This window comes from Denticeps clupeoides, chromosome 12 (genome assembly GCF_900700375.1).
Source record: "Denticeps clupeoides chromosome 12, fDenClu1.1, whole genome shotgun sequence".
Taxonomy (NCBI): Eukaryota; Metazoa; Chordata; class Actinopteri; order Clupeiformes; family Denticipitidae; genus Denticeps; species Denticeps clupeoides.
This window is the reverse complement of record NC_041718.1, coordinates 12,579,071-12,606,819: the sequence shown is the minus strand read 5'-3', so window position 1 is coordinate 12,606,819 and position 27,749 is coordinate 12,579,071. Positions and strand designations below refer to the sequence as shown.

Sequence of the window (27,749 nt, the reverse complement as noted above, 5' to 3'; positions counted from 1 at the left end):
ATATATGGAGTGTTCAGCAGCACTCAAAAAATCTGGAAACAGTGGCTGGCATGTGGCCACCTTACAAATTACAGGGGAACATGGAACACACACTGACATCCTATCTGGTACCAGACTTGGATGAAAACTTTGCCAGCTTCACCAGTTCCAGCTCAAATCTAATTATAAGGTATTTCATTTTGAATTAACATAAAAAAAAAGCATTGGAGAAAAAAAGGTACATTTTCTTTTTTATGCACAGCCGTTGCTTATAAGAATGATGTGGTCATAAGCTGGAAAATCATAAATGGTCAAACCCTTGACCCTCCCCAGAAGTAAAATGACAGAACTTTGTTCTGATGCTGACATTTAGAAAAATCGAGGGCTCGGGTTCTGAAGATGAAAACATTCCTAATATGATATGGGAGTTTGTTTCCCTTGAAGATCCTCAGCACGGGGTATCGTGTCTCCCTTTAAGCACCTTGTTTAAAGATTTGCTGGTGTGAGTTAATCCTGGCTCAACAATCCTGTTTATTTTGGCCAGCAGGTTGTGGATAAGTCTTATACCGGCTGACCTGTGTGCCAGGCAGTATGGATCAATTTCAGATGCCCTGTCAGCGGCAGGGTTCTCAAGGAAGAATCTTTTAAGGCTGCAGGTTAGTGAATGAACGGTGAGAGACTAACACATTTCTAGGAGGAGAGAATTGTCCCCTGCTTGCAATGTTTTTATGCATGACGATTAGATCGTTCTATCGCGTCCTCCCAGAGGCTCCTTGATCTCCTCCTTATCTGAAGGATATCTCACTTACTGCCAGACACAGAGGAGGAGAAAACTGAGCAGTGTGCTAACAAGGATAAATCACCAGGGCTGTCAGGTGACTTACTCCCTTTCCTCTAATGCCTGCAGTGCACAACCCACATAACACAATATCCAATATTCCAGCACATGTCTTGTGCTGGAATATCTTTTACATATCATCACCACCAGAGTGTAGATAATAGTTTGAAAATCTAATGATCTAATCTAAAGAAATAGGGTAATCCTGTTGTTTCTGGTTTTGTATGGCCTTCCTCTTCTCCAGGTAATAGTGTTTATACATGTAACCTTACATTTTGTAACTGCAACCACATAACAAGGTCTCACATCGAATCTTGAGTTAAAACTTTATGAAAATGTCAGCACTGTTGAACAATTCTCCGTAAATGAAACACAGCAGTAGGTTACAGAACAGGCCAATGAGGACAAGGCACCAGGGCCTCAGGTGAGGTCCCAAATTTGAATTTGTGTTTGGAATTATAGGGATATATATAAAGTACATCTTACGTAGTGCAGCCAATATAAAATACGTGAAAGCTGAGATTTTTTGACAAAAAAAGATCCCTGGATTTGAAAAGTAGGCAGTGGGTTGCTGCTTCATTACCAATTTTGCATGGTTGCGTGAATGCGCTTCAAGGACCTGGAATCAATTTGCTGGGGTATGAAGTTTCATTCAGAGGGTCTATTGCAGTTTGCAATGGAACACTGGCTGTTTTCACTTGGCCTCTGTTGATATGAATGTTGAATCTAATTACATATTATGTTATTACAATAAGCTCTGCCATTATGATTGGTTGAGAAGACTCTGGAAGTTACAATATCCAATGAAAATGACACTTTACAAATCATTCCATGACATGGCATGTCTCACAGCTGCCTGAATGCTGTCGCTTAGAAGGCACAACGCTGTATTTATTGCATTGTTGCATATTTTTTCTGTATGTTCTCAACATTACAAAAATATGTCATCAGTAGTTACAGGGACAGTCCCCCGGGAGCAACTCGGGGTTAAATGTCCTGCTCAGAGACACAATAGCAGGGTTTGAACCTGTGACTCTGTGGTGTTCTGGTATGTAAGTGAGTGTGTTTCCCACTAGGCTGCTACTGGCCTCTTTTGCATTGCCCTGGTTTTGAACAAATTCAGCTATTTTGTGCTTCACTCTTGCCCTGTGAAAACTAATAATGAAAAGAAGTCATATCCAGAACTGCAATCTGAATCTGAAAAATAATCTGCAAAAGCCTGCTGAACAAATTGAAAAGAAACATTCAAAATTAAGAAATGCCTCAAATTTAATACGCAAATGACATTTTTTTTTCACCTGAGATATCTTGGACAGGAAATTGGTTTGCTCTGGACATAACATTGGCTTCGTGGAATTGTTTGAACTAATTCCATAATTAGTTAGATTTAAGTTAGATTGGAAAGAATTTAGAACCATGATGCCAGGTGCATTCCAGTCTAACTCTCTGGCCTTCCGTGACCTGGCACCTCTCACGTCGGTGGATCACATGGACTGTGAAGTGCAGCTTTCTCTCCTTTACCTACAACAGGAAGGAAGATGTCTCTGTGTGCCCTCCAGATCAGTGATGTATGATTTGCACCAGAAGGTAACAATATGGATTAGAACACCGTTAATCTTACAGCAGGTTTAGTGTCTTGTTGCATTTTAAAATGTTTATGCAGCCTGCACTGGAACATCCAGCTCCGAAAGATCTGTTTTGATCAGAATGAAATGTATTAGGTGATTTAGATTAAATGGGCTGCCTTCCCTAGATACCCGGGGCCATGAGCCCTGTCAGATGTGATCATACCATCGCGGCACCTGTGCCAACCAAGCATGACCCGACCTGAGAGGAATTTCCTATTCGTCTGCTCCGTCTCTCCATCTATCCACAGCACCCTAGACCCGTTGTGTTAAAAGGCCTGTGCAGGCCTGTGCCTCATTGTCTCTTCAAAAGAGTCTGGAACAAATCACGGAACATAAATATCAGGGCATATAATATTTTAGCAGTGACAAATGAAGAAAACTTGACTGTGAAAATATGTCCACTTTGACTTCAAAAGGCTGAAGTTCCTGCAAATAATAGAAAGCCAATTGAACCTTCTCATGCTCAGCAGTGGGTAGTGAAGAGTTAGATCTTCTCTGTTAAATTTATTAGAGGGTAGGCTGTCCGTGCCATACTTTTTACTTTTACTTGACTACACTTGTGAATTACAATCTTTACTCCTACTTTGTTACATTGGGCAACTCTAAACTTGTTAGTTTTTAAAACTATTTATTCCATACATTAGATGCTATATTTTTGACAGAGAGATACCACAAGTAGATCTAACACATGACTGTTTCACAATTCAGATGTCGCTACAATGACACCATGTGATTGTCCAATGACATTCACATGACACAGTTTCACCAATCAGACGTGGCCGCTATAGACCACTATTTTGCTGTTTTATTTAATATATCAATGCTAACACATATAATTATCTTAAATAAGATAGCTGGAACTTAATTTTAATCCGTTAATTACTATAAATCATACTTTAATAAGTTATTATTATTTTTACTATTATTAGAAAATATCAGAATTAGCAGATTTTTTTCTGTCTGAATACATCTCTTCTAAAAAAACAAATGAGATATTATAAGCCAACAGTTACTCAGTACTTGAGTAGTCTGATCACTACATACTTTTATACTCTTACACAAGTAATTTTCTAGGTGACTACTTTTAACTTGTACTGTTATTGTTTTGGAGTAATGCTACTCATACTTGAGTAAAATGCCTACTCTATGTACCTCTGGTTATTCCATGTTAATATAATGACGTAACTTATAGAAATGGAAACGTTTTAGCCATTTGCACTGAGAACCTAATGCAATGTGATGATTCTGGGGAACACATTTGTGGCACTGGGATGTGACGCTGATTTGAAACATACCAAACACTGAGTACGAACTGTTTTTACAGCTTTTCAGCACAATCAACAACTTCATCCATCACCTTCTTCAGTCTGAAGCACACAGTCAGCTGTGATGATGGTGTGCTGTTCATCATAATCATTGGGCTACAACCACAAGTCTGGAAAAGTTTTGTAAGTGAATATTGTTGGATTGGACTGTTACCTACCTGTTGAGATCCTAACGCAATTGCCATTGCCTGGGGAGCATCCGCCTCTTTTTTTCTTTTTTGCTTCAGTGCCAACATTCCATTTGAAAAATCCGGGCAAATAGGTTTTCAACAAATGAAATACAGCACAGCGTGTGAAGGCAAACACCCATGCAGCTTTTTTTTATTTCTGAACTGCCATCAAAGTGTGTTTCCAAGAGAAGAGTGAAATGCATTTTCCTCTTGAATGCACTTCAAGTGATGCATTAATGCTTTGACAACTGGCCACATAAAGAGAATGTTCTCAATCAAATGAGCAATATAAGAGCAAACGACCTCATCTGGTTGTGAGACAATCAATTGTAACTAGCAGTGTTCATGTGCCTTTCGTTCCACGTTCCTTGGCATGTTATTCTGCATTCAGGATGGTTGACTCTATTTTTGTGGTTTCAGTTGCTTCACTCCAAAATCATCATGAACCACGCAGATTCAAAAAACAGCTGAATGCCTAAAGCCACAGGGGAGAAGCACATTCAACAAAAAATGTGCAAATTGCATCTTTTGGCCCAAAATCTTTATGCCGCATTATCTTGGAATTGCACAAATGCCAAAGTGCAGATGGTCCTTCCAAACCTTTAAGTGGGAGAAGACAATCAATGTCAATCAACAACTGAAGCCTTCCAATCCAAGTGAACTGTCATGTTTGGAATAAGAGTATTTAAGTCAGTTTAGTTCACTGTGAGTCTATGCTTAACTGTTTTCACAAACACATACACATGTGGAAGTAAAAGTGGAATGATGGTTCAGATACACTTGTGGACAACTCTGATAGGATTTTAACAAATGTTTCCCTCAGTGCATTGCAATGGAATGTCAGTGTTTCAGAAGGTCAAGGTGGGAGCAAGATAGAAAACAAATCACTTTCACCAAGATGGCGCCAGGGATGTGTTACAACTGAACAGCAGGAAAATAATAATCTGTTGTCTCTCGCATTGTGCAAGTGACAGATATATAAGATTTCGGGCAGCCTAGGTGGTGACATGTCAATTTAATGGTTTTGGACATGGACAATTTTCCATTTCACAGTGGCGGCAAAGAGTCTGTGTCAAAGTAAGTGAGATAATTGACAGCAGTTGGCACCAGCAGGACATCCAGAGGAGAACATAGATTGTGACAGTAACAGAAGAAGCTTTTGGTGTAGACCTACGGTCAAGTAGACCTCAAGATTTTTTTTTTAAGTAACACATTCTTTCACTTATGCTTCAAACTAGACCAGATTTCCCGGGATTAAGGCAAGCATTGTTGAAAGGATGAAGAGAAGACACCACGACCATATATATTACTTATGACAATATGACATGCAAGGCTTATTTCCAATCCCCAGCACTAATTGTTTCCTTATTTTCAGAGATTGGCGATGCACATCGAGGCGGGACATGGAAGGGGACCTCACCATAGGGGTCTGCATTGTCTTGATTGTCCAAAGCCTGACAATGTTCTCTGATTAGGAAAAAATGGTGATAGAAAGTGAACAAGTGACCGCTGTGGCATACTGGGCTGAAATGTCTGTATCTGGCAACACAGCTTGTGCACATAGCAGGTTAAACATGACAAGTCACTTTTATGTTACCTCCCACATATGTCAAATAGAGCATAAAATGTAAACCTCAGGGCTTTGCTGTAGTCCAAACCAGACAAGAATTAATGGCAGCTTGTTGAAAAACATTTATATTTCTGGGGTTGAATAAAAGCCTCTATGTGTGACTGAACAATTGGCTACAGGTGGAATTATATTGCTTTTAACATCCTCCTCATTCTTCACAGCACGAGCAAAGGACTGTTGTGCAGTCATACACCATGACATTTATAAACAGTCCCACTGTGAGGAACCTGAACTGAGAATCTGGCTGGTGAGCCTCTCGACAGTGTTGAAGCAAGGACTGCAAACTGGATGCTCCCACAGAAAAATTAATGTTAATGCATATCTGAATCTTGGCCATGAGCACTTAAGTAAAGCTCCACTGAATGCATGCACAGATTTATGCAGGCAACATGAATCTCCTTTGAGGTTAGATGGCTGGTGGAAAGCATTTCTGAAAGAAGCCTCATTTCAAAAGTGAGGGGTCAGGATGTTCCAAATAAGAGGCTGCCTTGACCTAACAATTATTTTGTTTGTTGTCATTGTTGCTGAGGTAGTTAAAGACAGATGTTGTCATTTACACATGATCACTTACAAGCCAGGACTAGAGATGAAATTCGATCTCAGGCCATCTCTGGTAGACTTTATCAACACATTTCCTATTCCTGGACACTCAACAGCATGTGCACCTATTTTAACACACACAATGAATCTTGGACTATGATTGAAAGATTAGAATTATAGGAATTATTATTGAATTCACATAATAATAATTAAATTTTATTTGTAGAACATTCCATGTGACAATGCAGAGCAATTCAGTAAATGCTCAGTACATATCAGGATCAGTTCTGGCCCTCATTTCCCTTTTATTCAATATGATGTGATTTATTAAATGTTATACGATATGGTAGTTTTACTTAAATGTATGAAACAAATAAACTGAGCAAATAACAGCAGAGAAAAAATATTCTTTATTAGGACTAATGGAAACTTCTAGGTTGAAATGTTCTAATTTTGCAGGATAGGTTCTTGCTCTTTGTAAAACAAATGTAAAGATTTGATGTGAAAATACAACTCCGCCAGTGCAAATATATCAGGATGTTTTATTTAAATATTAGTAAATGGTAATTGTTTCAGACATCCCTCCTTTGTATTTTCCTCAAGCACATCATTTTTGGATTTGGATTTATTGTAACACCTCACATTTATATCAGGACACTAACTCATAGATAACCAGTTCAGTTCTACACATTGCATCCTGCAGGTTCTGCGCTGCGAGTCACAGGTGCACAGACAAGCAGGTGAAAATAACTTCATTTATATTGAGCAGTGAAAGACATGTTTCCACTTTTTGCATAGTAAAACACGTGTTCTGAACAAAATTTCTACATCTGCTGGAGACTTTCTTATGATTCATTGGTACTGACAGTTGAAATAAAGATGTAATAAAGGTATAATAGAGGAGGTCAGGGTTCTACCATGAAAATAACAATGCTTTTAAATAATAATGCTTTCATTAAATAGTTCTCTAAACCCATGAATATGTTTATTTTTTCATGTATTTTCAGGGCATGCAAAACATCATATTATTATTAGAGCTAAACCAGTTCTTTTATTTGATTAATCTTGGATCAGGATCACATGTACATACCTGCTTTGCTGTTAAGAATCTCAGAGCAGATTACCTGGATATAGAATCAAAGTCCTGCAAAGATTTTCTAATTGTCTACCCAGGGGTCATGGGTTTAGGAATCCAAATATGTAATAACCAGTCTGGTGCTTATTTATTAGCCCCAGAGTTGGGGTAGGGGTCAGTGGCAGGTGATTTTTAAACATTTTTTTTGGTTAGCTGATCTAAGAACATGTTATCCCTGAACCCTCTGAGTCTGGGTATACAGACAAAATACATTCCAAGACAGTGGTTTATGTGCTTACACACCAACCAAATACTGTGCCTCTTGCCTGGGAACAAAAGTGAAGACATTGCTGTATTGCTGACATTCCTTTCAATTATTCCTGACATATGCTGACATTCCTTTCAACTGGTGACAGATTTTTAGAATACAGACCAACATTTTGAGATAACGTGGTGGGGGAAATACATTGAAATAATGCAATTTATCTAGATGAATTAACAAATTGATCCAACTCTGTATATTTGGAACATGTTTTATCAGTTTGTGCATGATAAACCACACTATTTATGCTATTTAACGTTATGATTCACATTAGATCTCTGTCTGCATGCATATGCAACGATGGGCAGTGTCTGTTTTTATGCATGGACATGGACCGTGAATTGCTGAAACTGTGTATAATTCATTCAGATACCTTCACATGCATATAGTAGTTCAGACAGCTTTTGCTATAGACACTATACAGAAACATTGTAATAATCAAAGATTAGTGTACATTCTGAAATGAACCCCCAAAACATAGATTAGTAAGGCAAGGAATAAAATTCTTCCTTTTGTCTCAGAGATTTTTAACTTACTGCTCAGAAACGTCAAATAATTCACAAAATAATGGATTTGTTTAGTAATCTGTCACAAAATTAAATCCCAATTGTTTAGTAAAACATTAAAACATCTGAACCAACCACATTAATCTATAGCTATAATGTGTCTGCAATAAGATTAATATAATCATGCTATGCACATTTTTACATCAATATAAAATAATAATTTGTATTATAATAACAGTTGGGTAGGTCTTACGTTTAAGTGAATGAGAAGTACATGAGAGACATGTTGACGTTCTTCGATCCATCTTGTATTTGGCCGATCATCAGTCCTGCTCTCATTAGAATTGTCTAGAAGATTTCTTGGCCAATGGATTTATTCCAGTTCAAGAAGCATCTTAATGTCTTTAAGTATAATGAAATAAAATCTTCCCTTCATGCTCCATTCATGAATCAGTTTGTGGGTGTACGTGTCCTTGAACCTAATCCCACACATTTTTACTCCTCAGGAGGTTTTCACATGACTGCCACGCCTTGTTCTTCTTGCATGTGCCTCTTGAAAAATCAAGACTCTATAAGCCATGTTGGCAAGGTTAATCTGACTCTGTATGGGAGTCAGTTTATTGTATGTCAGAAAAGACATATTAATTGGTGTGAAGACATTCCTGTGGTTGTTTGTGGCATTTTGCTTCGCTTCTGATCTTCCCAATGTCATGGAGATGATTCCCTGGCAATAGAGGAAAGTAATTACCTCAAATTCAAATGAACGAACCCAAACAATTATCAGTCATTTTTTTTGCTGCTCATGAAGTGGTTTCAAATAAAAAAACAATTAAAAAAAATGAATAACACAATGTTGGATCATAATTTTTGGCAATCTGAAGCTTTTTGACATGGTTAGATATGATGATAGATTGATTTTATCCAAATACCCAGATTTGCACACCGACTAATTGTCCAGATTGGCAAATTGGCAGTTGAGTCTATTCTGTAGTGCAGAATTTTCCAAATGAACATTAACCCAAAAGAAATCCTCATTTTATGGGGTGTCAAACCCAGGAAAAATACCTCCACTGGGTATGACTGTTTACTAGATGAAGTAATGTTGCTACATGAGTTAAAATGTGCAGAAGAAAACCTGTTATGTTCGACACTAGATCCAGTAATGAGTTTTGCAAGTTTTGTATTCATTAAACAGACTCTTACCGCTCCTTGCAGAATATGCTGCAGTCCGGGTCATGCTGCAGTGCACACACGCAGCGCCGTGAACCAGAGGAGCCTGTGGCGGCACGCCGCACCCGCTGGGAACCTCTGTAGCTGGACATGCCATACGGAACAGTCCGCCTAACAATGCAGAGACGTTGGAAAGAAACGCTGATGAAAGATCGCCATAAATAAGGCTGTGGCTTGATTTAATATGAGAAAGTGAGACATGAACTGATCAGAGTGCAGTGACATTCAATGTAATATTCAGTGGGTTGGAACCATGTAAAACAACTTGAGGGGAAATTGCATAAATCTGAAAAATGCCAGAGGAAATATTAGTGGTTAAATATGTGCTGGATGCACATGCCGTGCAATTCTAAAGCAGAATTCACATGCAATTACCAACATGTGCAAGATGCATTTAAATGCCTCAAGCAAAAAAATTAATAAATAAAGGAACAATCCTAGGAAATGTAAGCTCAGGGCGGTTAATCAGTGCACCACGGGGACACATAAAGTGAGGAGTGACGGCAAGCAACTTCTCAGTGTCCCACACACAAGAAGAACAAGAAACTGCCATTTTGTTCTTTCTGTACTGAGAAAGAGGGTCCCTTCCCCCCCAACAGTTTAACCAAGGAAGTTCTGGATGGTTTCTATTATGACCAATGTTGAAATTGCATTCGCAGGTACCTGCTGGAGATCTAATGCAGATTCCCACGAGTAAAGTCACGGCTGGCGTCCTTCCTTACCCTGTCTGTGCAATGGCCATGGATATAAAGAATAGTAGGTGACACTACAGAAAACTCTAGCACCACATAGCCAATTCAAACAATGCAGCAGAATTCAGGTGTGCGCATGATAAGTGTCCTCATCTGTTTTTTTTGCTTCCTTTTCTATCCACCCTTTCTATTCCCCCCTTAAATCTTTGCCTCAGACCCAAACCACATGGAGACAGTTTGACAATTTCAAGAGGTAATACAGTAACAACAACACAAATCTTCTTCGGTTGTGAAGTGAAAAACATGCTCATGCGCCATTAAACTAAAAAATGCAATTTGTCAAAATATGATTAAATGACTGACTTCTGGAGACCTGCACCCTAACGCAATATATAGCATCCATGCAGTACAGTTATAACTCAATTAAATCAGGCTTAAATAAAATACAAAATGTGTAACAATAGTCTGTGAAAGTATCCATTATGAGGAGAAGTGGAACACAGACACAGATTAAATTCACATTTCAAAGTTTTTCTTACAGTATTTCTTCCTTGCGCTTTTACCAAAACTGGAAAAGCAACTTCAGTCTAGGGTAATTTTTATATTCCTGCAGTAAAGTACACTGGACAAACTTACATTAGGTTAAAAAATATTACTTTTTTTAATCTGATAAAAAATTTTTTTACTGTAATTAGCTTTTGTAAAAATTGCATTTACAGTGCTGTTTATGAAAAAATAAGAGAACTAAAATCAAAACAGGATGATACTGATGCTAAAACCACTAAGAAACCGTGATCTGATAAGAAATTAAGACCGAAATCTGCCGCTGTGGAGTCATGACTACTTTTCTGTGTGAAATGAGTGTTTGTAGTCTTGTCAAGATCTCTCTGCACTTGTGGTTGAGGTGACCAAAAAAATGAAGAAAACCCCCCGATGAAAAAATGAGCATCAGCGTCTGGGTTTAAACAAGGAATCCCACTTCCTTCACTTCTCACAATTCACATTCTATTCAACATTGTACCAGTGAGATTATGTGCTTTTACATATATAAAAAGGGTGGTAGTAGCCTAGTGGGTAACACACTCGCCTATGAACCAGAAGACCTGGGTTCGAATCCCCCTTACTACCATTGTGTCCCTGAGCAAGACACTTAACCCTATGTTGCTCCAGGAAGACTGTCCCTGTAACTACTGGTTGTAAGTCGCTCTGGATAAGGGCGTCTGATAAATGCTGTAAATTAATGAATGAAATGAAAAAGGAAAACAGCCTACACCTGTCAAGTCTTCCCGAGATCGAAGAAAGACAGTAACAGGCAAGGGACGCTCATGGAGCGTGTGGAGCAGCTGGTCTGCCTGAAGCCTTTTTACAGCAGGATTCCAGAGCTGGCATATGGTTTCAAAAGAAAAACGCCTATTATGCAACCAGCTGATTTAAAAGCAATAGATTGCCTATAAAACCACTAATTGTTGTTTCCCTGAGGATGAGAGTCAACCTAAAGCGTCAAAATGCCCTGCAGAAACCTACTGACAGAGTCGTGACTTCCAAATAACCTCGACTGCAGAAGCTGTGAAACAGAGTAAACGTAGAAGCTTGGGTCAAGCGTTCCTCTTCCCTGCTCTTCATCTGCAAAGAGTTACTTATGCAAGTGGCCTGTCAGGAAAGCATCTCTTTGATCTCTGCCCATTCCGTTTAGCCAGTATTACTAGTGCTGCGGACGTCCTCGAGGAAAATGTCCAAAAATCACCCAAACAGCAACAGGGTATGTAGCCTCGGTGCCAGAAAGAATAAGTTCAGCTGCATGTCTCCACAACATTTTTTTAATGTTGTTCGGTCTGGTTATGTATGTGCATTGGTTGGTCTATTGATCTTATCTAGGTATGGTTAACAGTAAATAATAATTTTGACTTTGGACATGTGCATGTGCTCCAACTTTCATATGTTTATGAACGTGATTCTGTAAAATGCTGGTCAACTCCTGCATGTCACTGGTGATTTTTATCAGGAGAGGAGATTTCAAGCTGGAGATGAAGTCGGTCCGACTACCTGCCTCAGCTCCGTAGTTAATAAGCTGGTCTGGCCAGCAAGCGTCTGGATTGCGAACGCTGATCCAGGGCCAGAAACAACTCCAATCATTTCTGGCTTAAGTGAATGTTTTCACAGAGACCTTTTTATGAAGGTTAATGTGTAAATTGATGTGTTTTGGTGAGCAGCCCTTTATTATTACAAAACAAGAAGAATGCATTTACAAAAAATTGACAATTTAAGCGTTAATTATGGATACATTTTTTTAAAAAAATTATTTTCTGGGATAATGGGCCTTCTTTTAAAGTTTTCAAATCTTGTGTCTTAAACATCAGCAGTAGTCTAGTGATTCCTTCACAGTAACTGATCCCTAAATACAAGGAATCATTATCTACCAAATACTGTTTGTTTTTATTATCCAGTTTTCCCTCTGTGTTATTTTGAAGAGAAATGTCCTTCTTGTAGCCTGTCATAAATCGTTCCAGTAATGCTAGCATATGGGAGATTTTCAGGCTTTTTGAAAACATTGTGTCTCACAACAGACTGTGAAATTGGCGTGTTACTCTCAAGCGTGTAATTTCCACGGGCTTGCCATGCCTTTCGCACATGTTATGTTGTGCCCTGGCCTTACGGAATACACCGAATATGTGTGCATCTGTGTTCCATTGGGAAACATGGCCTTGGAAACGACCCTCTGTGTGAAACTGACATATTTTATAATTTAAGCAGAAAAAGGTGCAAAATGTGCACAGACCAGACGAGTTCAAATAGAGAAACTGAACATAAATGTCAGATAGCGCAATGGCTGATGTGTTCCATGTCGAATGTAGCATCAGGCCCAGCTCCATAAAAGTCCAGATGCACTTCTGGGCCAATAACAGCACGAGTCGACCTAACAGATCTGGATCTGGACCTGAATTGAATACAAGGCAGGGCTGGACCATACACTCAAACAGCAGTCCATTTCCAGGGTTATTTATTGGACCTCAGGGCACAAAGTGCCAAACAGTATGTCCAAATATGCATGTCTTAAGGCTAAAAAAAAAAGTACCTTAAATGTACATCCTGACTGTTCCAAACCTGTCCAACGATACAGAACGAAACACATTTTTTTGTGGGAACTGCTGTTTGGCTAAATATCTGTATCAGACTTGAAAAACAGTGCATACATTTGATTTATTTTCTGTTTCATTTAGTGATTGTATTTGCAAAGGTTCTGGTATCTATCTATAAACAACTATTCCACATCCTGTCACATTGGGCACAGGGTTTTTATTTAATTGGATAAGTATACAACTTTTTTATTTAATTGGATAACCATACATTATGGTTGGCCCTTGACTTCCTAGCAGACTAAGAAATCCAATTCAAACAGTCTGTCTCTAAAGATGCTCGGGGGAAAACATGCATGAGGTGTCCTGGGGACGTGATTTATTAGGATTAGTGATCTAGGATCAGTTTTTTTCATCTTTGACTGAAGGGGACTGAGTAAGGAATAAATTTTATTTATCTAGATTGAAATAATTTTGTCTTAAAAGCATGCACAAAGCAACAAGAGAAAATAAGAACAGAACAATAGTAATATTGCAGGAAAAAAATAATTATAATTAACTATGACGTGTAAAGTGACATTAAAAGGTGTTGAGGCAAAGCGAGAGGTAGCAGCGTGTTGTGATGGATGAAAAACCAACATTCAGTAGTATACAGGAGGGTATAATTGCACAGTCCCACAGAAAAACAGACATTAATACTGATCCTGAGAAGATCACCTTCAGTTGTACAGTCTTATTGCTACGAGTAAGAAGGACTTCCTGCTTTGCAATCATGTTTTAAAATTCAGGAAGGGCAGTAATGCTTAAACCCATTATAATGCATTGTTTTGGTTCCAATCCTATATAATATTACATTTTTATAATAGATATGTTTTCGGTGTTTATTTGTTGGTTTAGTTATTGGGGTTCCCCTAGATTTTCATACCAGGTAAATTTCGAGAACCACTCTGCCTACGGCTGCAAACATTCAGGAGGGATCTACACTGATGTATAGAAATGCTTCTTACATCCTATTAACTCCCAGACATTATGAAAAATGGTGTCGTAGCAAACTCCACAGAGATGTATGATGAATCTCTATCATGCGGCAATAAATTTTTGAGTTCGGACACCTCTGGTCTCTCGCTCCCAATCACAGTGTAAAACTATCCGACTGACACTCCCAGGCACTTACTCTGGCGTGTTGATCCAGATGATATCCAGGTGGCAATAGTACACACATTCCTTGTCTTTGTACGTGTAACACGTACACCGCTTGGCTCGCCTCCGCGGCTTCGACAGCTCACAAAAGAGGCACGCCGAGCCTTCGACTTTGCCGGACATGGATAAGGTTCCCGGCGTCACCTCCGAGCTCCTGGAGGCTGTGGACATCTGCAGAGCTTCGGCCTTCTCCCCCCGACTCACATCCTTCCTTACAGCAGAAAAGCCTGCGAGCATTTACAACACAAGACACTGAAAGTCATATGCAGCACCACTGACATCAAGGGGGCATCACACCGAAACAAAGTGGACACCGGCTAACCTTAAAACAATCGATCTGTCACCTAACACCTAACATTTTGGCATTGGCAAACTGTAATTAAACCGATCAAACTTGCAGCAACCTGGTTTATTTAGATTAGCCAGTGTTCCCTTCTTACAGGGCACGTGGTAGGAGCAGCTTCCCTAAACAACACAAGACGGATCCTCCCTTCAGGGGACAGCAAGTGTTGAAAAGCACACGATTTATTATCTGCATCCAATTAAACAGGGAGAACACCCAGCACCCATGAGCACTCATTTATAATAAAATGTCCAATTCCAACGTGATCTGCATTCCTTTCTATAGGAACAGGAAAATAAAGCCACAGGAGGGCGCTGCATGGTGTTCAAAATCCGTCCTGTCTGTTACTTCAAATGGCTTTAGACCTTAATAAAAATTCTAATATAAAAATAATAATAATAATACATGCAATATACCACTGTATCAAGGGAATGACCTAATGATAAAGATCTAATGATCTAATAATAATAAAAATAAAAACAATGATAAAAAGGAATGATAAAATAAATTACTTCCATTTACTAAACCGCTACGATAAAGATGATTATTACCACAACCACAACAATAAAAATATTATAATAACGGATACGATTATTATTGTTATTGGCTTTTGTTATTGTTGTTGTGTATTGTTATTGTCGTTTTTCATTGTTTGCAGCTTCTAGTTGTCGCATAAATGACGACGGTTTTAAAAGCTCTTTCAAACTACAGACCATAATAAAAAAAAATGAAACGAAAACGAATGAAAGTGGCAGTTGAAGCGCGTTAAATCGCAGTGATGCTGCGTGCTCAGGTGGAGCTCCTGCAGGACGCTGCCGACTGAAACGGGACCCCCTTATAAAAAGGGGGACCCCCTTCTAAAAAGCCCGTCAGAAGCCGCAACTCACCGTCCGCAAACGCCGCCGCTACTCCAACAAGAAGCAAAACGCCCAAATCCATCCCACGAAGTTGTCCGAAAAGTGCGTAAGTACGGAAACGGTCCAAAAAAATGGGGGTTGAATATCAACCCCAAACGAACTGCAGTGTCAAAGTTGAGAAGGAGTCAAATCGCGAGCATCCATGGCGACGGATTCTGTGCGGCGTCCTGTTTAAATTCAGACATCCTCTGTCGGAAGGTGGGGACAGAAGCTCGGTGGAGACGTGCCTGCGCGCTTGGGACGTCCCAGCTCTGGCACTGCCTCACTCTCCAGACCTTATTATACCCCCCCCAAAAAAAGCACCACCCGCTGGACTGATGGAGAACTGGTGATGCGTCCAGGGAGACGCTCATCTTCGACATCCAAGGTCCGTTTGAATTATTCCTGGTTTAATCACAGAACTGACGCTCCACTTTCAGTGCTTATTTCGAGTTGAATGATGAGCTGAGAGGAACACGCAAGCCCCTATGCAATGGACAAAAACGACAGCTCAAGACCTTCCTCTTTAAAGAATATTTAGATTAAATTGTAATATTCTTGTTGTCGAACTTTGTGTACAGAATCTACAACAGAGTGAATTAAATAGATGTATTCATAGTTGGGGTCCTAGTGAACCGGAATTGATCTCTTCATCGATGGTAACTTGAAAGCACGTTGTAAGTCGCTCTGGATAAGGGCGTCTGCCAAATGCCATAAATGTAAATGTAAATGTAAAAAAAAAAAAAAAAAAAACGCTGAGAAGGACATTACAGCCTAATGATCATGCAAGACAATAATGGAAAGAGGAATCTGTCCTGGGGGAGGGGGGGGGGGGGGGGGGGGGGGGGTTGTGAGTTTGTCAGTCTGAGAGAATGTAGTGTCAACCACAGAAATTTTTTAGTCACCTCACCAGATGAATTGTTCATGATGGTATGCTATGGGACAGAAGATTTTCGTGTGCTCATGTCTCTCTCCGTTTCTGTCTTTCCCACTCACACACAGACACTTACAGTATATGATATTCCATTTTCTCACAGTCTGTCACACCACAGTAATGTATGGTAACCCACACAGCATAAAAATGGCTGCTTTGATGGTTTTCTTTACCTGTGGATTAGCGGGATTGACCCGGTTAAGATAAGGGGTCATCCAGAAATCCCTGCGAGCTTGATTCAGAACAGTCTTGCTTGAGACAGCGCTATGAGTTAAATACCTCTCACATTAATAAACCAATAAATCAATTAGTCAAAGGTAAATATATTTATATATTTTTGTAAACCAACTCTATCCAACCAAAAATCTCAGTGATTTTTGACTCAAATCCTGCTGCTCTTTGCTGTGGCTCGTGCTTGAATGGCATAAGAGGTTTTTGCCCATTTAAAAGTATCCCAATAAATCATGAAAAAAATACCGAGACCAAATTGTAAAATACATTTGTATATGTAACCAGATAGTTTCAGTGTGAGTTTGGTAAATGGCACTTTGTTTGTGGTGCTCAAAAACTCACTTAAAATTATACAGCCACTTCTATTTTCAGAAACCATAACCCGGTTACTTGGACAGTGCAAGAAAAACATATTAAAAGCTTTTATTTTAAGAGCTTTTTTTTTATGAAGTCATATGGAAGTTAATTATTTCCTTGTGAATACCAGCAAAACGTGAATACCAGCAACAACAAAAAAAATATGCTTGGCATAATTTATTTCTCTATCAAGATTAGACAGGACAAATAGACAAGTGAGTTTAAAAGCACACCCGTTGCAATTTCATCAGATATTCTTCACAATAAAACTGCAGCGAAAGCCGGCTAGTAGCTTCGGCATGCTCACCAAACAGACACCCACCTGGGCCCCACATGGACATGTGTCAGTGAAAAAAGGCGCATTGATAAGATCTGTGGGTAAAGTCATGCAGGAATGCGGCCCGACTTTGTGCACAAACATCAAAAATATTTATGGGCACTGAAGGATCCCAGGGGTCACGAGGAAGTCTGCAACGAGTGTGTCTATCCATGGCGCATCCCATATTATGAACCAATTTCAGGCTTGGCTGCCTGACACAAGGTTTTGACTCGCAGGCCAGTCACTTCCATTTGTCTGCTGAGCGCAGAGCCTGCCAAACGTAAATGTGATGAATGGCAGCATTGCCATTCCAGTGCAGGAAGGGGGGAGATTGCTTTTATTTAGTATGGTTAACCATGATATCCCTCTGGAATTCAGAGTCTAACCTCTCAGCACACAGCTCACAATGTCCAAAATGCTGCAGGGTGTACTTTTGTCCTCATTTTTCTTTCATCACCCACTAATATTTCAGTTTTGTAACATTACAACAACAACTGGTCTTCTTAGGTCTTTCTTTCATATATGTTTACATTTATGCCATTTTTATCAGACACCTTTTACAATCAGTAGTTACAGGGACAGTCCACCTGGAGACACTCAGGGTTCACTGTCTTGCTGAGAGACACAACAGTAGTAATTGGGGTTTGAACCTGTTACATCTAATTCATATGTGAGTGGCTTACCCACTGTGCCACTGCCACCCTATATGTCGCCTGTATCAAATGTACCGTCAGTCCTATCAGAGCTGTGTGCTGTGTACTATAGGTGTCCCTTTTGTTCCTTTACCACATTTGTTTTTAATAAAATGCCGGTCCACTTGTTGTCAGGTCTTTATAAAACAGTGCATCTGGAAAGTATTCACACTCACTTTTTCCACATTTTGTTATGTTACAGCCAAAATTGAGCAAATTTTTTCCCCCTCAGAATTCAATGCACAACATCTCACAATAACAATCTTTACCCATGGTTTTGGCCAATTTGTTAAAAAATAAAAATGAAAAAAGCACAAGTACATGTATAGTATTCAAAGCCTTTGCCATGAAGCTCAAAGTTGAGCTCAGGTGTCTCCTGTTTGTCCTTTAGATGTTTCTGCAGCTGAATTGGAGTCCACCTGTGTTAAAAAACAGTTGATTGGACATGATTAGGAAAGGAACGCACCTTCTATATAAGGTCCCACAGTAGACAGTTCATGCCAGAACACAAACTGAGCATGAAGTTAAAGGAATTGTCTGTAGGCCTCTGAGAAAGTATCAAATCTGGGGAAGGTCACATAAAAAAATGTCCTGCTTTGAAGGCCTCCATCATTCGTAAGTGGAAGAAGTTCAAAACCAATAGGACTCTTCCTATAGCAGGCCAGCCACCTAAACTGAGCGATCAGGGCAGAAGGGCCTTAGTCAGGGAGGTGACCAATACCATCCCTACAGTGAAGCATGGTGGTGGCAGCATCATGCTGTGGGCATGTTTTCAGCTGCAGGAACTGGGAGACTAATCAGGATAGAGGGAACGATGACTGCAGCAATGTATAGAGACATCCTGCATGAAAACCTGCTCCAGAGCTTCAAAATTCAGGCTTGGTTTATTGTCAGTACAACAGCATACACAACAGTATACAACAGTATACAATGTATTGAAATAATGTTTCACACAGTGAAACATTAGTGCAATCATAAAAGAAAAAAAATATATGTATATAGACACTAAACTAAACTATACTAACTAAAACTAAAGCTAAAGCTAAAGCTAAAATACTAGCTTAAAAACCACCAGAATGCTCTTGAACTAAGACTGGGCAGGACAACAACCCTAAGCACACAGCCAAGATATCAAAGGAGTGGCTTCCTTTTTTTTGGCCCTCGTGCCGTTTTCCTTTGTTTTTGTTATTAATAAATCCCATTTGCTCGATGTTCTGTTTTCTATGCTTCATTCCCCAGACTGTCGGCAGACCACAATATTTTTATATTTTTAATACATTTCAGAAACCTCAAGTAAACTTTTCTTCATATTGTCATTAAAGGCTGTTGCGTACAGCAAAAAAATAATCGATTTTCGAATATGCTTGTACAATAACAAATGCTTTCTGGATGCACTGTAAGTGAACATGATTTTTTTTCTACAGAATGGTTGTGAAGCCAGACTCAGTTTCTATGTTGCAGCCCGCTTTAGAACAAATAGAGATGGAACACAGTGGACTCAATGTGAATCGTTATGTAGGGGTTCTGTAGATGCTGGCGAAATGTCTTCAGCACAGTATATTTTTAGAGAAAAAAATTCATCACGTTTATAAAAATTAGACTTATTTAATGGAAGTCATTTTTAATATATACAGTTATTTTGAGACTCCTTCTCCCAGCGGGTGAAGAAGGTGCTGCCACATTTATGTGGACTTTGATGCTGCTCCTTAGTGTTTATGTTCCTGGCCTTTATGCCACATGCCTTCATGTTTGTTTCTGTTTATCTTGTGTTTTCTTAACATTGCAAAACATGTTTATTGCTCTTAAACTCAAAAATTCAAGTAAGTGCAAAATAATGTCAGAGGTATTACAGGTATTAGGTAATGTCACACATTAGAAATGTCAAGTGCATATCCAGAGTTCGCAACTTTCATGTAGGATCAAACTGGGAGGATCCAAAGGACTGGTCAAAGGTCAGCCAGTCATAATTCGTTGTCGTTCAAAGATTGTAAAAAAATTAGCAGAAATGAGAGCAAGAGCCAACAATGAGCAGGCAGCGTCCAAGATGGCAGTCAGGCTCTTTATATGGGACGCCGACCCCAACCTTGTCCTCTTCCTCTGTCTTCTATGGTGGGACCCAACAAAGTCCAACATCGAGTCAAAAGTAAAAATTATGGAATAACTTAATTTTGCTTCCTTTTCTTCCCTGCTCGCCAGGGAAGTAAGACAATAAATGACAGCGATACATTGCCCCAGCCCTGGTTTACATGCAACCAGTCAACAATTGAGACACTACTCTATTGGAGGTTATAGAGACTATTTTGAACAACCAATGAAAATGTTTTATTTGTTCTTCAAAAATTCATGAATGCATTGCAAACTGTTAGCAGTTTTTTAAGATGATTTTCGACATGAGGGAATATAAAGCAGCTAACAAAGTGAAGTGATTGTCACTTGTGATACACACCATCACCCTTGGTGAGCATTGGGCAGTCATGACAGGCACCGGGGGAGCAGTGTGGGGGGACGGTGCTTTGCTCAGTGGCACCTTGGCGGATCAGGAATCGAACCGGCAACCTTCTGATTACAGGGCCGCTTCCTTAACCGCTAGGCCACCACTGCCCCTCTAGGCCACCACTGCCCCTACAACCAACATATGAACACTTTCAGTACTATTGGAAAACCATGCCCTTGTCTAACTAGAAGTGAATAAAATAAGACAAGAATGTGAAATGTTGTCATCTCAACTGTTTTGAAAACCTAAAATGTTTTTTTGGCTTACTTCATAATCTCAATTATGTTATTGTGTTATTATTTTTTGTTGTTGTTTCCTTGATTTACATTTATGCTTTCAGGGCCTTTGACAAAAATAACTTCAAATGATTTATGTTGTTTTCAAAATCCATCCTTTTTTCCATTTTTACTAGGCTGGACAAACAGCCTGATTTGACCCCAATTGAATGAAAGTTGACAAATTTTGGAAGAAAGTTATGACAAAAAGGAAATAATATTAAATTTGGCCATAATGTGTAAAGTGTCACTGAGCTCTGAGACATTTGTTTGACTGCTAAAAAAAATTATGGCTGGGAAGGCAAATAAAAAGCAGCCCCAGAGACGTCCAGTGTTGCCTGGTCTCTATTAAGCTCTGAAACAAGAGCACTCAGTATGCTTAAGTGTGCAGAACTATTATTTGTAGTTGTTAAAAAAAGATCACCCTTGTAGACCCGCCAGTGCCAAAGCTTCTTGCAATAAACGAAAGAAAGGAAAAAACCTCAAAATTAGAAGTTGGCTATTCTGTGGCCATGTCTGCTCAACCAGACAATAAAACAAGATATTTATGCATGGGGTCTTGTAAAACAAGATATTAAACCTAAAATCAGCTACACAGCATTGAACAGCTTCCCTATAGGAGAATGTCCATTTATACCTAGATACGTATATACACACACACAACTTGCACGTGCCCGCAAGCATGTGGCACAAACTTTATGTTCATTTGCGTTTCTTTGGCATTCATCCAGAGGTAAAATACAATTTTTATAAGTTTATAAAATTGTGAATCTATGTGAAAATGCTGACAAATGAGAAGGCATTTGTTTCCCTTTATAAATAATGATTATTATTATTATTAATTTGTTTATGGTGTCAGTCCTTTTGTTAAGGAATGAGCCATGCAGCACAAAATGTGTTTTTCATCTGTTCTACATTGTCTTTCTTTCCTTGAATAAAGCATAATGTGTATTGTGTATTGAGTATTGAGATAAAGGCCAAACGTGAACAAATGAGGTGAAGTGGTGTAGATTAGATGAGAAGACAGCAATCTTCTGGTGTGAAACAGCAATGTGCAGAAAATATTACTCAGATGTAATTGACATTTTTGCATTTTTGTGCTCTATTGATTTACTGGTGGATTTAGGTCTAATGCAGGCTGAGTTCTTGAGCAGGTTTTCCCTTATGAGCTCACTGAACCAGCAGATGGATCACATGAAAGGGGGAAACAGAGGTGCACAAAAGTCTTCTTTCTGCTGCAACCGCAGCATAATCTGCCATTTCGGGATTATATGTCTCTGATCTGTGGAAGAGACGTTCCACCCAAATAGTTCAAATGAAAAAAAGTTCATTAACGGCAGGATTTTTCTCAGTGCATCACTTGTTCTCACATCTGCCAGAATGGTGAAACCTGATCTGGGAACTTTGAAGTGTCTGAACACACTGAACAAGCCAAGTCGGAACACACTGAACAAGCCCTGCTGGGGAGCCCGTCTCTGAAATGAGATTATGTTATCTTGCCACCAAGCGTAGCGCTACAGTAAGAGTTTAAACCATTTTCAGATGACGTGCGCGTTTACTGTGCTGGCACGGGTGAATGAAGCCCTGTAAAAAATAGGCTGCCCCACTGACGCCAGTAGCTCTAATAAAGTGCTACTTAGAGTTAAATCTGTTTTTTTTCTACCTTCCCTTGCCTTTCTCAGCCTCCTCTATTACAATTTGTATTACACTCTTGTTGACAGCCTCTGGTTCTGTACCTGAGAAGCAAACACTTTAATGAGGTCTTATTAAATTACTACACTTTTGTTTCTGAAAGCTCTGTTTTCAAAGTGCCATAATAGGGATTGCGGTTTGGGGCACGTTCACTAATGTCATATCTTAGGGCCATGTCATGTTGTACAGAAAAAAACATATACTTAGAAGTGTATACATACTACATGAGGACTTGGTTTCTTAATAGCTGTTCTTGACGAGATGATTTTCAAAAAAATCTAATCCAAAACCACCCAATCTGACAGCACTGATTATTCCCTTAAAAACGATCTCTGTTATAGGCACCTTGAAAACATGCATCCAAACCAAACACGCAGTGCAAACATACATTAATATACTGGAATTCCGATTCCGTATTCTGACGTCGCCAGTGCGCTACACTGTGTATAGCAACTGCTGGGAATTGCTGGAAATGGCTTTCCCAGCATCGTGCAAAACCCACGCTCAAAACGAGACAGGATATACATGCCCACAGTCAGCAGAATACCCAAACTTGGTCACATGCTTTCACACCTGTCAAGCCAAATAACCTCAAAACTTGACAAGCTGCGCCTACTTAGTCTATCATAATACAACATCATTACAATCTACCCTTGAAGAGCCATTAGTCACTCAGAGCTCTGGGGTGAATAAGATGCTGGAGGTTTTGTCGTTGAGGTGTTGAGGTTTCTGCCTCGCAGGTATGAGGTGAGTAAGCTGTTCAAAGTTATGATTTCTGTCTGTGTGGTTCAGGCGAGTGGGTTGTGAAGTGACAGCTGCAGCTCTATTCTTTACCTATTTTTTTTTTGTCTTTTTCAGCCCTGGGCTGCTGTCATTAACAAAGGCAGCATCCCCTTGTCCGCCCACAGCAAAAACGGAATGTTCTGTGCCCTTGACTCCAGTACTGTGCCCTTGACACCACAGCCGGTCAACCCTTCACTCATGGTCTTACTGACCTGCATGGGGTTGCCAACATAGTCTACGCCTGTTCATTTGCCCAATGTTTGCTAGGAATGTACAGAGATTTGTAATTGCTGAGGCAGCAAAATTATTGAACAAAAGGGTTCAAGAAAACAAGAATGTCAGATATCAAGCTTGTGTGGAAGAGATTGAACTAATAATATTTCAAAATAATTGCCAAAATCCTGTATATTAGAGGAAAACCAGGGTTTTAGCTTGCACTACCCCCTCGGGCAGACTATTCAGACAGACACCACAGCTCGGACCAAGTGTCAAATGTAAATAAACCAATCAAACCTGCTGTAAGCCGTTTCTTTACATTACAGCAATGCTAATGCATATTAGGTGTGATAGATTACTTCAATTTTTTTACAGTTTAGCCAATGTTCCCTTTTTACAGTGTATGGATGCACTGAAAAAAGCAAACCGTAAATGTGTTTTTGCACATGTTCAGATGTTCGGATCTTGAAACAAACATGTGTATTGCAGGAAGGTGCAAGTGAAGCACATATCAGCCACCAAGGCCCTCTCTGATGTATCACCTTCCCAGCTATTTATTTTCAAGCTAAAAGGTGAAACTGCAGCTATCGCTGACAGGTGAATGATGCTACCTGCCTCCCCTGCACTCGCCCGGAGCTCTCACTCAAATAACAGATATCTCTGATCCAGTCCAGATAGACATGTCTGGAGGAGGGACGTGTCACTATCTGTCAGATGACAGCATGGAATGTAGCTTCTGGCTGATGTCCCATCAGACTTGCGACAATGGTGACGAGACAATTCCCACCTGGTCAGTGCATGGCCTCACAAAGCCATTGCCTGCTTCCCTGGGGCTCAGAAAGCCCAGCAACAGCCCCAACAGCCCCACAAAGGCTCAAGTCAAGCCCATATAGACTGAGCTAGAATATTCAAAATTTTCAAATTTATTGAACAATTTCAACCCATAAAAGTCTCTTTTATTGTGTTCACTTTTCAGAGGGTTCTTGCGTGCAACTGGAAGAAGAAATAGGAAAGAAAATACCTTGCTCCCACATCCAGAGCTGCATAATCTATGGCACTTTTCTCTACATTTTCTCCACAAGGTGAAACCCTTACAAGAACCCATATGACATCACAGAGGCCGCGGTGATTAATTAGTGATTTAAGGCCACACATTGTGTCATGATTCATGGCAAAAGTGACCGGGGCTGTGCTTATTCACAACACAGCACCCCAACTCCCTACAAAGTGTAATCCCAGATCTGACAGGCTTGGATGGCCTGACGATGACAAAGGTCAGTGCGGTTCAGATTCCATACTTTGGTGGATTGTGTTTTTCCTGATTTCTCCCAGGAATGCAGCCCTCTCCCTCCTGGAGGTCTTCCACTTTGGCGCAGGCAGGAATCTTGGTTTGGCTGTTTTTTTCTTCTTCTTCTACTTCCACAGAAGCAATATCACCTCAACAGCAGTCGTGGATGCTGAGAGAGATAATTCTTTGTCTCTGTTTGTCGATTACCACAGGCGATAGCTAAATAGAAAACATGTGCACTCGCGCTTTAACCACCGTGACATTCAGTTGCCCTCACAGAAATGCTGTGTAGAAACAAGTGGTGATATTTTGAACTTAAAGGATATAGAGCCCAACTAAGAGAAATTATCAAAAAAAAAAAGATACAAACTTAAAAAGAGGACTTTAAAAGTGTTCTAATCAGACATCATCCTGGCAAAACACCTCCCATAACTCAAAAACAAATTCTTACAGTTCTGTCCAATAGACAGGTGCCTCAGATAAAATATAAAAAAATGTATGGCTTCTGCCAGGATAATGTCTGATTGGTACATTTTTAAAGTCCTCTTTTTGATCTTGTGTGACAGCTAAAATTAAATAGCTATAAAGTCTACATTTATTTCATATTTAGTTTTGCCAAAACAGTAGTATAATAATGACTCAAATTGCATACTAATGGACACATCAAAGTAAGCAGGACAAGATTCTAATGCTCTGTAATGCAGTAGCGACAACAGCAGACAACATTGCAGACCACGACCAAGGAAGCCACATTGTTCTCATTTCTAGTGGCTGAAGTACCTCTACAGTTTTGTCCTGCTTGCTGTTAGGTATTTCAGATATCTGTAGATGTTAGGGATCTACAGGAAGGGACATAGTGACAGCAGCCTGAGTAGAGTAGTGCACTTAAAATGTCCAATATTGTTTATTTACAGAAGTATGTATATGAAGTATATGAATGACAGAACACATATTGAGTATCTTTAAGGAAAAAAACGTGACATACACTTGGTTGATTGAATCGAAACTAATTATGCAAAGAGCATACTCCATTATAACTCTTTTAATAAATAAACATGAACTTAACCATTTTTACATTTCTGAACATGTTAAAAATCTAGGCTGTCCCATGTAGAAGCAGGTGTAACCTTCAGGACCAGGGTAATGCTAAGCGGTAGGGTTTGGGACAAGGTCAGGTTAAACAGTGGTATCAGAGGCAGAGTCATTCTAAGCAGTAGATTTAGGGTCAGGCTCTCAACACACAAGTGATGAGAAACGTTTTACATTAATCAAAACACCACAATTTAATAATACCGTCTTTACACATGTTTTTAGCAATAATGATCTGTCATAGAATTCTTTTAAATAGAGTGTTTTTTTGTATTTTTTTGTTATATATGATTTGTGGTATCATCTCTTGTGTTCATTTATTAATAATGTCCAGTATGCACTGCACAGATTACCGAGAATAACTACAAATGTTTTGCATCAAATAACAAAAGAAAATACATCTGTTCTCCAAGCACTTTCAATGTTGAGGTAATGTCAGAGAAAGGGTTCTAGTAGTTCAAACACTTGACTGGTGTTGCATTTGAGCGGCTGCCCAGAATAACTGTATAAGCTAATATTTATACTTACTGATATTTTAAAAAGGAACACATGGAGTCTGAATTCCCTGTTCTGGCACCCACAACATTCGGCTCAAATCACTGGCCAAACCTAATTGTACCAGGCATTTAATCTCCTAAAATTATGCTTTTGGGATTGGGCAACACTGTGAACAGATGAAAAAGATATTTGTTGTATTTATTTGGCATTAAGTTATATGAAAAACATGTGAAAAATTACTTTGAGAATTAATTAAAACTTAATCAAAGCTAAGGCCCCTGACCTTGGAGGCAGCACAGTGTGCACAATATTGACACCCACTAAAAAAGTACCAATTCATACATATCATGCATATCATTTTCATGTGGAGAATCTCAAGTAAAATCACACAAAAATCAAAACTACCTAAACTTGGGACAGTGGTGGCCTAGCGGTTAAGGAAGCGGCCCCGTAATCAGAAGGTTGCCAGTTCAAATCCCGATCCACCAAGGTGCCACTGAGCAAAGCACCATCCCCACACACTGTCATGGCTGCACACTGCTCACCAAGGGTGATGGTTAAAAGCAGAGGACACATTTCGTTGTGTCACCGTGTGCTGTGCTGCAGTGTTTCACAATGACAATCACTTCACTTTCACTTCACATAGAAATGGAAGTGTGTTGGTGTCAGCCAATTGGTGTGCCGTCTAGTATAGAGTGTGTTTTTTTGTGGTGAGTCGTTGGTCCTGACTGAAATTTCAATTCAGATGTTGGAGCTAGACCGTTCATGTTCTGCACCATGAAATCTGCCAGTAAAGGCTGAGTTGAAGAGCATTCCTGTTGTGTCCCTTTCCACACCGACACAGCAGCGTCAGTACACTCTTATGACCACCCGTTATAGAGATCATTTTTGAGGATAAATGAGCAGCTTTTCTAGTCGCACTTGTCTGCATGTTCGGTAACATGGAAGTAAAACTGATTACATTTGTGTGGCACAAAATGTAGGAAGTACTGTGATACGTCAAAAAACGCAGATGTGCAAATAATTTGCAATGATCGGGTGAATTTGCACTTATTGTTGAGATTGCAACATCGCGATTTCCCGGAGGGACTGATTATTGTAAAGAAACACTTTTTGGACTTTTTTCTTCTCTTGGACAAATCATGACCAACCCTGCACTGACACCAATTGCAGGCTCACTCTATCCTGGAAGGGGGTCCCTCTCTGTATCACTCATTTTTTGTGTGAAGTTTTTCCTTCTGTGTCAACTCTAGGGCCTGTCAAAGTCTATTGAGACATACTGTATGTGATTATGGGCTATATAACAAATAAATGTTGTTGTTGATTATTCATACATTTTTTAGTTATATTTTTTTAACTATATGACGTTTTCTCCCTCTACTTAGTTACAGAACCAAAATTGATGGCCACTGAATGAATACATTTTAATTCAT

General features: G+C 39.5%; 1 protein-coding gene and 1 long non-coding RNA gene across 3 annotated transcripts; one reads left to right on the top strand and one right to left on the bottom strand.

Moving 5' to 3' along the window:
• Positions 1-124: 124 nt before the first annotated feature.
• LOC114800937 (uncharacterized) lies at positions 125-6,760 on the top strand. 2 transcript variants are annotated; one of them, XR_003751451.1, is made up of 4 exons: positions 125-169; positions 524-650; positions 3,770-3,893; positions 5,316-6,760. It is a non-coding gene; the product is annotated as an uncharacterized LOC114800937 (long non-coding RNA). The 2 variants fall into 2 exon arrangements; XR_003751452.1 differs by having other exon boundaries at positions 126-169; positions 527-650.
• A 944-nt stretch (positions 6,761-7,704) lies between these two features.
• Positions 7,705-15,725, bottom strand: LOC114800936 (endothelin-3). The gene is made up of 4 exons (XM_028998864.1): positions 15,440-15,725; positions 14,184-14,436; positions 9,217-9,354; positions 7,705-8,737 (listed from the first exon to the last, which is right to left on the bottom strand). The coding sequence occupies exons 1-4, from the start codon at positions 15,489-15,491 to the stop codon at positions 8,722-8,724; spliced, it is 459 nt and encodes a 152-aa protein (XP_028854697.1). The 5' UTR covers positions 15,492-15,725; the 3' UTR covers positions 7,705-8,721.
• Between the last annotated feature and the right edge of the window lie 12,024 nt (positions 15,726-27,749).